Source organism: Prunus avium, chromosome 1 (genome assembly GCF_965620075.1).
Source record: "Prunus avium chromosome 1, drPruAviu1.hap1.1, whole genome shotgun sequence".
NCBI lineage: Eukaryota > Viridiplantae > Streptophyta > Magnoliopsida > Rosales > Rosaceae > Prunus > Prunus avium.
This window is the reverse complement of record NC_142284.1, coordinates 49,882,780-49,894,153: the sequence shown is the minus strand read 5'-3', so window position 1 is coordinate 49,894,153 and position 11,374 is coordinate 49,882,780. Positions and strand designations below refer to the sequence as shown.

The 11,374-nt window shown below is 35.2% G+C and overlaps 1 protein-coding gene across 1 annotated transcript; it reads right to left on the bottom strand.

The window, feature by feature from the left end:
* Positions 1-871: 871 nt before the first annotated feature.
* Positions 872-4,314, bottom strand: KNAT1 (homeobox knotted-like protein). Its single transcript, XM_021966090.2, has 5 exons — positions 3,738-4,314; positions 3,519-3,641; positions 3,252-3,399; positions 1,505-1,758; positions 872-1,339 (listed from the first exon to the last, which is right to left on the bottom strand). The coding sequence occupies exons 1-5, from the start codon at positions 4,176-4,178 to the stop codon at positions 1,136-1,138; spliced, it is 1,170 nt and encodes a 389-aa protein (XP_021821782.1). The 5' UTR covers positions 4,179-4,314; the 3' UTR covers positions 872-1,135.
* Between the last annotated feature and the right edge of the window lie 7,060 nt (positions 4,315-11,374).

Sequence of the window (11,374 nt, the reverse complement as noted above, 5' to 3'; positions counted from 1 at the left end):
CTTGAGAGAGAGATGCTACGTAGGGTTGATGAGGACGTGGATTAATTGTTGAATTGCTTATGGTTCAAATATATCTCTGTAGTAATAGTGAAAAGATAAGATTCGTACTGTTTTATATTGGGATTTACCTAAACCAATTATTCATGATATGATTTTTTTTCTTTCTCAAACTGTAGCTGGGTTCCAAGAACACGGCACCATCCACAACTTCTCAAAGTGCTTACATATATATTAATTACCTAACTACCTATAATAATGCTATCGGAAAATGACTCAAATTGATCAGTTTCAACTTTAATGGGCAGATTATAGGCCAACGTTTGTGTTTTGGATTGGAGGAGGGTTTCTTTGTTTTTGTGTTTTTTACGTTACAATTGTCGTGGACGTTTGCTTTCTATCGTCTTTATCTCGCTGTTGTTTTTTTATGACCCCTTGGAGGCCTATCAAACACCGTCTAACTATTAAACCCAACCTTTTTTGTCCGCCCCATTAAACCAGTTGAATGTGCCCTCTACCATTGAAGACAATTCTTCCAAGAATTGTGGATTAAACTTAATTTATCATATCCTTAACAAACAACCTAAAAAAAACTTATCCTCTTAGAACTTTAGGGTCTGATCTGACTGGAACCGAACCAACCTAACTTCATTACCATTTAGATCGATCCTATTTAAAATATCATGTTTTTATAAGTAAGTTATGCCACCCTGCCACCATGGACCAGACCAGCCCAACTGACGCTGCAAATCAGTCTATGTTTTTGCACTCCTACTCAAAAGGGCTTTCCACAATTAGGCAACATTAATTCTAGAACGTCTTAATAATATCCCAAATCGATTTTTAAAACGCAAACAAGTCAACGACGACTATAGAAACTGAAACATGTAGACCACACTGGATAAAATTTGAGTAACAAAGTACAACATTTGTAATAACAGAAAAGAAAAATATATAAATTATCAGATTGGAATGTAGAACATTCATTTCCCAAGTTTCTAGCAATACGAATCACAAACTATGACTTAAGCAGTTTGCTTTGTCTTTTGGATATATATGGAATTAATTTAACCAAACTTTCCATGTGAGAGCCCTGCACGAGCAGAAGAGGCTACAACAACTTGATGACTTGTTTTGGTCATGGCCCCAGACGGTAGTGGCCATCGCCTATGTAGTGTCCATCCATATACAGGGCCGCATTCTGAGGGTGTAGGCCATCCATCACCATGAACTGCATGTCCTCTGAGGGTTTCCAGTGCCTCTTCCTCTGATTTATGAACCAATTGTTTATTTGTTTCTGATCCAAACCGGTTGACTCCGCCAATGCCACCTTCTCCGATTCCTGTACGTAATAAACTCTTGTCACATATCTGACATGTTATGTTGCCAAATTATAAGAGGTTATCTAATCGATGTTTAGATTAAAGGCCTCGTAACATAGCACGAACATATAGCAAGCACGAAATGTTTATATATATATATATTGGGATTTAGAGGGGAAACATACTGAAGGATATGGCCACTTGTAATGCAACTCCCACCAACTGAGAAGCTTCTGCCTGGCATCTTTGGGCAATTTCCCTTTCTTCTTTTTCTTGGAAAGCTCTTGCTTCAGGCTACTTAAGTAACCACTATACTTTTTCAACAGGTGGTTCTTGAGCTCTCTGTCTTCAGCTCTTGGATCAATCTCAGGCACTTCTGTTTCTCCACCACTATTCTCCTGCTCCTCTTCAGATGAACCAATTCCTTCACATTTGTCCTCTGTGTATAGGCAGTACATATGTACCAATCAAATTACTCAAACTTGTGACTATTAGCTTAATTAAGAAGAAATATTCTCAGCAAAACTCTGGTATCATTTTCACCCAAAAAAAAACACTTCTTAAAATTCATAACATGATTGATTACATATTTACCCAAAAAAACAACCCCAAAGGAAGAATATTTTTTATGGGAGAAGCACCAATTTGGATACACTATTCAAAACCTTGGTAGACAGAAACAGAAGCTCAACCAAGGGATTATTGCAATTCTTCACGTAAAAATTAACAATAAAAAAAGGGTTTTTTCTTGAAAATACATTATCTATATTATCCCAAAAAGTTTTATTCAGATCAATTAATCGGTCAACGTAAGTTACTATCAAGGTTCGGATATATGAAGCCTGCGTGTGGAGTGATAAAACAGACTGATCTCCATGGCCACTACTTTCAGTTTTGACTGAACAGCTACCTAACATAAAAATTACCTTTTCCGTAGCTAGCTAGCTAATAGGTTAGCTAGGCAACTCCAACACCAGAAACGAAAACAACAATAATAAGATGAAGAAGATATGCATGAATTGAAGATAAGTCAAATCTGGGTCATTACATATAGGGCGTATAGCTATTAGCTAGTAGCATGGAAATTAATAACTGGTGGTATTTTATTTCAATTCTGACATGTCCGTACTGGCTACATGGTGTAGCTGATTTAAAACAGCATCCTATGTTCTCTCTATAATAAGATTGTCTTCTCTTTTTGGTCTGTATGAGGTTTAGGGATTTTGTTTATCCACAACATTATAGTTAGAAACTACCCTTTTTAGCAGATCTAGTGAGGCTCGGGAAAGAAGACAATCATTCCTTCCCCATATAGATTTATGAACCAGAAAGGACGTCTTGATTTGGGGCAAGAACCCTATTAAGAATGAGAATTTGTCAGAGATTAGCTACACGAATTCTGTTTTGTGCCTTTTCTTTCCAATGTGGATATATCTTCTTACAAAATCAAAATACAAATAAGTAAAAAATTAGGTCTTCATCACACTATTAAGCTCGTGATCATTTGGGTATGTTAATTAATTAAGCCACTCACTCGGGAATCAATTTAAAAAGGGTAGGTGTGGGGTTATTGCTTCTTCTTCGTCTAGCTTAAGCTCATCCCTCTTTGTTCTTCGCCATGGGAAGGCACATTATTTGATGGGGTCAAAGTTCTTCCCTTCAACCCATAACATGTACACAGGATTTGACCCGCCACTTCAATCAAATGAAAAGAAGAAACTGACAAATTTTGGTTTCTCAAAGAGAGACAAAACAGTCGGACTATCAGTTTTTTTTTTTTTTTTGCACCATCCCAAGACCAAAGCAAAACCCACATCAATTTTGTCACTCCAACAAGCTCCTTTCCAATGCTACTAAATATTTAAGAATATATTCCCCAAAAGTTATACGTGTGTGATGTGAGTGTGCAGAGAGAAATCGAGTTAAAATTACCAGAGGGTGAGAAGATGCGAAGAGGAGGAGCATTATTGTTGCCAAGCATGTTGAGCTGAGTTTCAATCCTCCGCATGAAATCCATGGCTTCTTGTATGGGCCTTGTTAGCTCCTCTCGATATTTCACCAACATATCATAGTAAGCTTCCTGCTTATTATTTTATTGTCACCGATCCAAATAGAAATAGGAAAAACAAAAATTCAAGCAAATGTTCATGTAATAATATAGGGAATTAAGAAGACTAATGAAATTGGAAAATGAATCACCATGAACTGATCGAGTTCTGGATCTTTTGAAGCCTCTCTTGAAGCCACTGAAGACCGCTGCCTTGCCTCAAACTCCTGCCTAGCAGCTGTTAGCCGCGCCACCACTTCAGACGGTGCTCCCACCTACGCACACACACACACATATATATATATATATAAGTTTGTTTTTAATTACTTAAATAAACATGAATATAACTGATTAATTAATAAAACACTTACCCTTTGGCAATCCATGTAAGCTTCCAGGAGGTTAGAGTACTGAGGGTGGGCGATGATCTTGGCTTTGATGGCTTCCACTTCGTTGGAGCTCAGGGTGTGATCATCGTTTTGACGGTCCAGATTATGCTGTTGTTGAACTACTGGTTGGTGCCCTCTTGATGACAGAAGAGGATTATTATTATTATTATTGTTGTTGTTGTTGTACTGAAATTTGTGATGGCCATGATGGGATGTGCTGGCTTCAGTCTTGACATTAATTGGGTGTGCTCCTCCTGGAGAGTGGAAATCACCACCACCGCTCGATTGAAGATGAAAGGCGTTGATGCCCATCTGATGATCATGGCTTGCCCTCCCATAGTTGCCTCCAAGATTTGGTGAGGCGTACAGGAAATTTCCTCTACCACCTGAGCTCTCATGATCCATTTGGTTGTACTCTTCCATTTCCTCTCAACAACCCAGATGATTTCCAATCAAGAAGAGCAAACTAAAACCCTAAAGCAAGAAGAAGAAATAGAGCAAGAGAGGAAGAGACCAAAACCCTAGTGGACAAACAAAGCATGGCCGGAGTTTTTATACGCAAAAAAGGTCAAGGAGTTGAGTGGGAGAAATGGGAAGTAATATTATTGGCAAACCATGAAATTACGGAGGCCAGGAAGTGAAGCTAAACGGGGAACTAAGCATGTTATAATTGCGTTACAGAATATGTATCAATTGTGCTTGCGTTTGAATCATGATTGATGGTTTGGGAATATCAGAGAGAGGAGGGAAGTGGAGGAGATAGCTTGGCCGGAACCGGCAACTCGGGGCTCCCCGCTGTGAGGGTGAGGTTGAAAGAGACTGGCTTTGCTTTGTTGAAAGAAAAGAGAAATATTTGAAAATGCTTAAAAGCTATGACTCTCTAGGAGACCTAGCGGTAAGGCAACTCAATAGATAGTAGATTTTTCTTTCATCTCTCCCTCTGATCTTCTTGCTCTTTCCCTCTTAGTCTTGATTTTTAACCTTTGTTTCACGGACGTTTCCCATTTTTGACTCTTTTATTTGCTCCTTTCTCGTTTAATTTAATTTAATATGGTTTTCGTTTCTTTTCGCATATATAGACATTTGGGGCACTATTTTAACTTTCTTCTTTTCTTTTGAATTTTATTATAAAAAAATAATTTCTTTTTATTTTTCTTTGTTATATTTTTTTTTTTTAGTTTAAGTTAATATAGCTTTACTGAAACTTTCATGCAAAGGATATAGCACTTTTTACTATTCTGGTCAATAGCGTAATAATATGTGGTATAATTTTTTCATGTGTCATTATAAGAAAAAATTTCTACTAGTTAATCGAATTCTAGATGCAACAAGTTTTAGGTATAACAAAATAGTGACTAAAGGGCCGTTCGATAATGTTTTAAAGGTCCCGTTTTCATTTTCTATAAAAAAATGCGTTTGGTATGTCGTTTTCATTTTTATTGGAATTCATTTTCTAAAAACAAATTCAAACTCATGTACAAAAATTGAAAACACCAAATTATTATTATCATTTTCTACACAGTGTATTGGTCTAAATGCTTTTTTTTTTGTTGGTCTAATTTTTATTTTTATTCGTCAATTTTAGTTTTCAATTTTAAGTTTTTTCGTTCCACTTCATTATTTTATTTTACTACCCCAGTGTATATTAATTTAATGATAAAATCATCATATATTATTCAATTTCATATTTATTTTAAACTAAAGATAATAGAATTTTATTATTTAGGTTTTTTTTTAATTATATTTTATTATTATTTTAATTATACATTTTTCATTATTTGTAATAATTTTAACCTTTAAAATATCAGAATTTTAAAACAATTTATTTTTTAGGACATAAATTAGCAAAAAGTATACTTGAAAAATAACTCACATATTATTATTCTCAAATTGTCCAACCATACACGTTTTCACAATTTTTATTTTCTGAATATGTTTTCCAATTAATCTACAAGACACATTTTTGAATCCAAAAAAATCAAATTTGTTTTCTTGTTTTCATTCTCAAAAAACGTTATCAAAAAACGTTACCGAACGACCCTAAATGTCACTACACCAAATAGTTATTGGTTACTCAACAATTACAAATTCCGCTAAACCCTTCATTTCACATTAGAAATGTATAAATTTAAATTAGATGCTCGAACTTGTGTGCAACCATCACTTTAATTTGAGTTTTGTGGTGAAAATAAGTACGTTATACTAAAACTATAATCCCTCATGCCTTTTCTATTTGGAGAAGGCAGTTGAATGAAGAAATCTACTCACTCCATAACCAATCGATTTTAAGATGGAATCTCAACTTCCTTCATCAATCTCATATAACCATTCTTCAATTAAAATAGGAAAATAAATAAATAATGAATAAAAAAATCTTATCCATACCATAACCCCATTATAATTTGCACTTACAATCATTAATCATTCTTCTTCAGGTCCAATAAGCACCCAAAAGAGAAAGTGATGGACAAACAAATTGGGGATACAGTTCCCTTGGGGTTTTGTCTCATTAACCAAAGCACACTAATGACAGGCGCAATTAAAGGATAAGCATATCACTAAAATGATGATGTTCTCATTGCCTAATTGTTTTAGTTAAATATGACAAAAGTGTTGTTTAATCAAGTTTTTACTGTGTTCCTGGAGCTGCTTTATCCACTGTAACATCAAATAATTATTGATTTGATGACGATAAGAATAATCTAGACGTGTATTATTCACTTACTTACAAGACGCTCCATCTTTTTTTCTTTTCCATTGACTTGGATTTTATTATTCAACGGTTTAGAGCATCTTAATGCCTAACACACATGCTTAGCTATTTACACCTTATAATCACATTAACCAGTTACACATTTAACAGGTCATCAATATTCCGCTTTCATTTTCTCCTTCAAGCGACAGGATCTGAATGCAAATCTCAGCAGCTAACCTCTCATCGAACACCTAGAAGAATTTATAATGAAATGACAATTGATTGACTTAATGTCGCATTACTATCGAGAATAAACGAGAAAAAAATTTATACTTCTCCCTAACTTTCTGAGAATAGGTACGACGTAGTATACCCTTAAAATATGTTTGCATTTAAGAGTACAACTACTGAACAACAGACCCCCTAACCTTGAAAATCGCTTTTTTTTTTGGGTGTGCCGATGTTAGGAAGGGAGAGGGAGGTAGAAAATCGATTTGTTATAAAAATACAAGGTAAACTTGGTTTTCTTCCTCCTCATTTTTGTGCACTTGTATAGAAGAAAAAAGAAGAATTTGTTTTCCAAAAATGTAAATTTAATATGCCTATGTGAGCATGAAGCGTTGATACATATGAGTCTCATAATATAATAGGATTTGCATGTGAACTCTACAGTAAAACTCATTCCCATCCACTCGCTCCCATACACAAGTGAGCAAGTCGTAGTGAAATTTTCCACTCTTAGTTGGAGGAAAAACTTATTCGTTCTGAGAACTCATCGCGTGGAGGGTTACTCATTAGAAGAGGGGGGCAATAAAGGAATTGAAAAATAATTGAGGAAATAATAATGAAATTGAATATAACGTAAAATTGTACATAGTAAGGGTCCCTCACTTCCATACATGCATACAGAGGAGTAGGTCATTAGAGAATGACAAATTATAAAATACTATGGTAATATGGTAACGTGATACATCTTATATACGTATGTTATAATATGGATAGACGACATGGTTTATTTTCTTCCTTTAAAAAAAATAAATATCTATACATATCAACTTATAACACGTGTACAATATATAACACGTGTATTATTCACTTTTATACATGCATACAGAGGACTAGGTCACTAGAGAAGATCCGTAGTGCAATCTGTATTATTAGTAATATATGTATATAGAAGGTAGGACCGTAGGAGTACGAAATTTCAACGGTAAACAGTGGAATGGGACCCAGAGGAGGGCTGTGTGTACAAATGAGTCAGTCAAATGACGCATACATAGATGAAAAAGAGCAAAACAGAGCAAGACAAATTAACCTTAACAGTGACACAATAATATTAAAATATTATGTAGAGAAGGGAATGGGAGGGTGTGGTGTGTGGTGTGACGTCGTTTTGCTGGGTGTGCAGCACTGCAACACGAGGTATAGCTGGCGGCGACGACCACCTTCTCTCACACGCACGACGCACGCACCCAGAGAATTTAAACAGAGAGAGAGAGAGGAGAAGAGAGAGAAAGACCCCACTGAAAACTGATCAGATGATCAGAGGCCCTTTTATATGTAAAGAATCCCCCCGGGAGACTCGCGCTACATGTACACCTAAAGCCGTGGGGGGGCCGTGGCCATGCACCAATTGCCAAACATGTCCTTAGCCAGGAAGCTTATGCTTTTAAGTTTTTAACTGCATTTTCTTTCTGCTTTTTTTCAGAGTTGAGATGAGGGAAAGATTGGACGTGTCCAAGAGGAAGACATGACCAGGGTGGTAGCTAGTAGCTAGTACTAGAAGCAGGTGCCCCCCCATCTTCACTTGTCACTCACTCACACTGCTCTTCGCCTCTTCCCCATGCACATTCTACTATTTCTTTCCTTCTCTCACTCACTCACTCACTCACTCACTCCCCAAGAAGAATACTTCTTTGACCCCAAAAAAAAAGAAAAATGAGAAGATAGACAATATGCAGTGAAAAATAGTATATTTAATTTGCTAAACAAACACCCTATAAAGTGTAAAATACTGGGTTTCATGTTACAAAATAGTAGATTTAATTTGCTAAAGAGACACCCCATGAAGGGTTAAATAATGGGTTTTATGTGAGGCAAAGTGGAATCTAACGTTTATTTTTTAAATACAAGTTATAGCTTAAATTGTAAGGAAAGTAGGAGTTTCTCAAAGACAAGTGAGAGTTCGAACCTGAGACCAATGATTCGCGAGTTAATGTTCTTTTTCACATAATTAGCCCCGTTGGTAAAACCAAACTTAAATTAACACATTCATTCCCTGCTCACATTAAAATATGGGTGAATTACAAAAACATAAATAAAGTAAAATAGGAGCTCATTGGGGCCGCTACCAGTTTGGATTTGGCCCCTTTCTTTAAGAAAATGATGCGCATCAGTTTGGCTTCCATTTGAGCAGAAATAGTTCCACTGAATATCACGAAAACTACCGACTAACTTTAAAAGTTATACTCTAAAGAGATAAACAGAGATGACCAAACTTGAGAGGAAATTTAACAATTTATACATCGGAGGACATGAGTAACATACGTAGTATTGGTTTTTTTGATTTTTAATGTTGTCCAATCAGAAACGTCGTGGCAAGTTGTGATCCTAACACGAATATATACATGCACCCATCGGGTTTGAGTTGGCTGGGATTAGATTAGATGCACAGTTCACCTGTCTATTATTGGTGCTTCCCTTTTCCCAATCACATCACCATCTTCTCATCATCATATGAATGAGCTGTTCCTGTCAACTCATTCACAACTTACAACAGAGCGCGTAAATAAATAACATCAACCCAAAACTTCCTTCAATGCTGGTAATGTTTTCTTACCAAAGCTAACTAAGATAACTTGGAGGAAATTTTTTCACTGCAACAGGTTAATAGTTATCCGTAGTTGGTTTTATTTTCTTTGAATGCAACGTTTCAAACTATTCTAAATGATAGACGCAATGCTCTTTTGACGGACTGACTTAACTCACATTTATTAATCTTTTATAAATTTAAATTTAGCATAAACAAATGCGATGCTATAAATTTGTCGTTCTTTTGACCGACTGACTTGACTTGCATTTATAATTCATCTGTAAATTTAAATTTAGCATAAACAAATACGACGCTATAAATTAAATACACTTGAACTACCAGAAATTTGATGGACAGCTCCTTTCTATTTCATTATTAATTAGTTCTACTAAAAAAGAAAGATTGGTATGTTTGATTATGGGGGGAACTGTTGGTCTCATGAGTGAGATTGAGACAAAGGTTTTTGAATACATCACAAGACAAGACATACACTACGTACCGTAGAAGGAGATAATATATTTTAAATACTTGGTTAAGCAACCAATCAAACTTAATGAAAAGCATCCAAGGAGATAATGTTCGGCTGTGATTCCTGATTAGCAAGCTATACGTGGAAGGATATTGTCCACGTACTCAAGTTTTGAAGACCTAGATTAAGATAATCATTAGTCCCCACCCAGCTGCTTAGCATACAAGGGCATAAGTTAAAACAATTGTCTTCGCTTTATTAGCCCGGTAAGTATTCGACTTTTGTGTCTAATTATGAAAGTGAAGAGGTTGGAGGGTCGCAACCAATGTGAAACAATAAAAGGTTTGTCTTTAATTTGTAAGGGTAAAGATCAAAGCTGGCTGTTTCGATCGTACAGTGATGAGCACTAAGTATTGACTAAAAGATTAAGAATAAGGTATTATATGTCTAATTTCATCTTTAAGAGTCGGATTTGATGGGAACAGAAAATAATATAATTAGCGTAAACATAAAGACTCAAGTTGTTGAATAAAGAAAAGGTATCTTGTCTGTCTTTACCCATGGACTTTTTGCAATATCATGCATCAATGACCTATTGAATCTGTACGATTTTTCTTTTCTTTTTGGCTCTTATGAGTTTCATTTTCATTGGACATGTAATTTTTAGGGGGTTGAATTATTGATTTGTAAATTGGCAATGTTGTTTTAACTTTGAATTTGTCATATTTACTCGAGTTTGAATTCCTTTTTCTGTAATTTAGAGTAGAATATCGCTTATATCCAAATTGATTTCAGATGCGGTGAGAATAATTTGGGAGTGAGAAACAAAAATTAGTATTTTATTCCTCATTCATCTTACAAGAATAAACAATATCAAGAAGAATGTCAGCATCCCAAAAAACATGAGGCATTTGTTTATGCTGTATGTTGGAGATAAAAATCCCAAAAAACCTAATTTTGAATATTAGAGGAATATAAATCTAGTAATTATTATTACAACGCTTCCCTCCAGCAAAAGTTCAAAATTTTTAGCAGCGTATGATAATTAGTTTCAAAGTAGATTAATTAATGGTTATAAGCTGCATGTAAATCATGACATCTGCATGATTGAATTGAAAGCCTAAGATATTAGGATTTAACTTAAGTGACTTTTTAATGATTCTTAAGCAGAACGTTTCTTTCTCAATGTCAAGCTTTTTTTCTAAAGTAATTAAAGCCCTCACTAAACAATTTTAGTGCATGGACTTTCAAATTGGTTTTCCACATGTCTATCATTAAAAATTACCCGAGTTAGCAAAAGCTAACAGGACAGAATCTGCTTTCTCTTTGCACTTTGAATGTCCCAGATCATAATAATTGTAGGTAAGTATGCTGATGCCCACTCCAACAACCAGGAGAGAATCTCAGTCAAAAGCTTCTACTTTAATTCATTACTTCAATTCATATATGCGTAGCAGCGTAGCTATGATTAATTTTAATTTACTATTGTAATAGACACTCATGCTGACCCATATGTCTCTGATTATCAGTAAATCTTGTTGCATGTCTTCCACGTGGCCGAGTAAAAAATTTGTTTAATACAAAAGTATGAACGTTCTAGTGTAATATTATAATACGGTCACGTGATATAATCAATTCACACG

Excerpts from the sequence above, each read along its gene's own strand:
- KNAT1 (XM_021966090.2), bottom strand. The coding sequence starts at position 4,178 with ATGGAAGAGTACAACCAAATGGATCATGAGAGCTCAGGTGGTAGAGGA. Across the intron at positions 3,642-3,737 it reads CTTACATGGATTGCCAAAGG|GTGGGAGCACCGTCTGAAGT; the intron begins GTAAGTGTTTTA and ends GTGTGTGCGTAG. Across the intron at positions 1,759-3,251 it reads TCGCATCTTCTCACCCTCTG|AGGACAAATGTGAAGGAATT; the intron begins GTAATTTTAACT and ends GCCTATACACAG.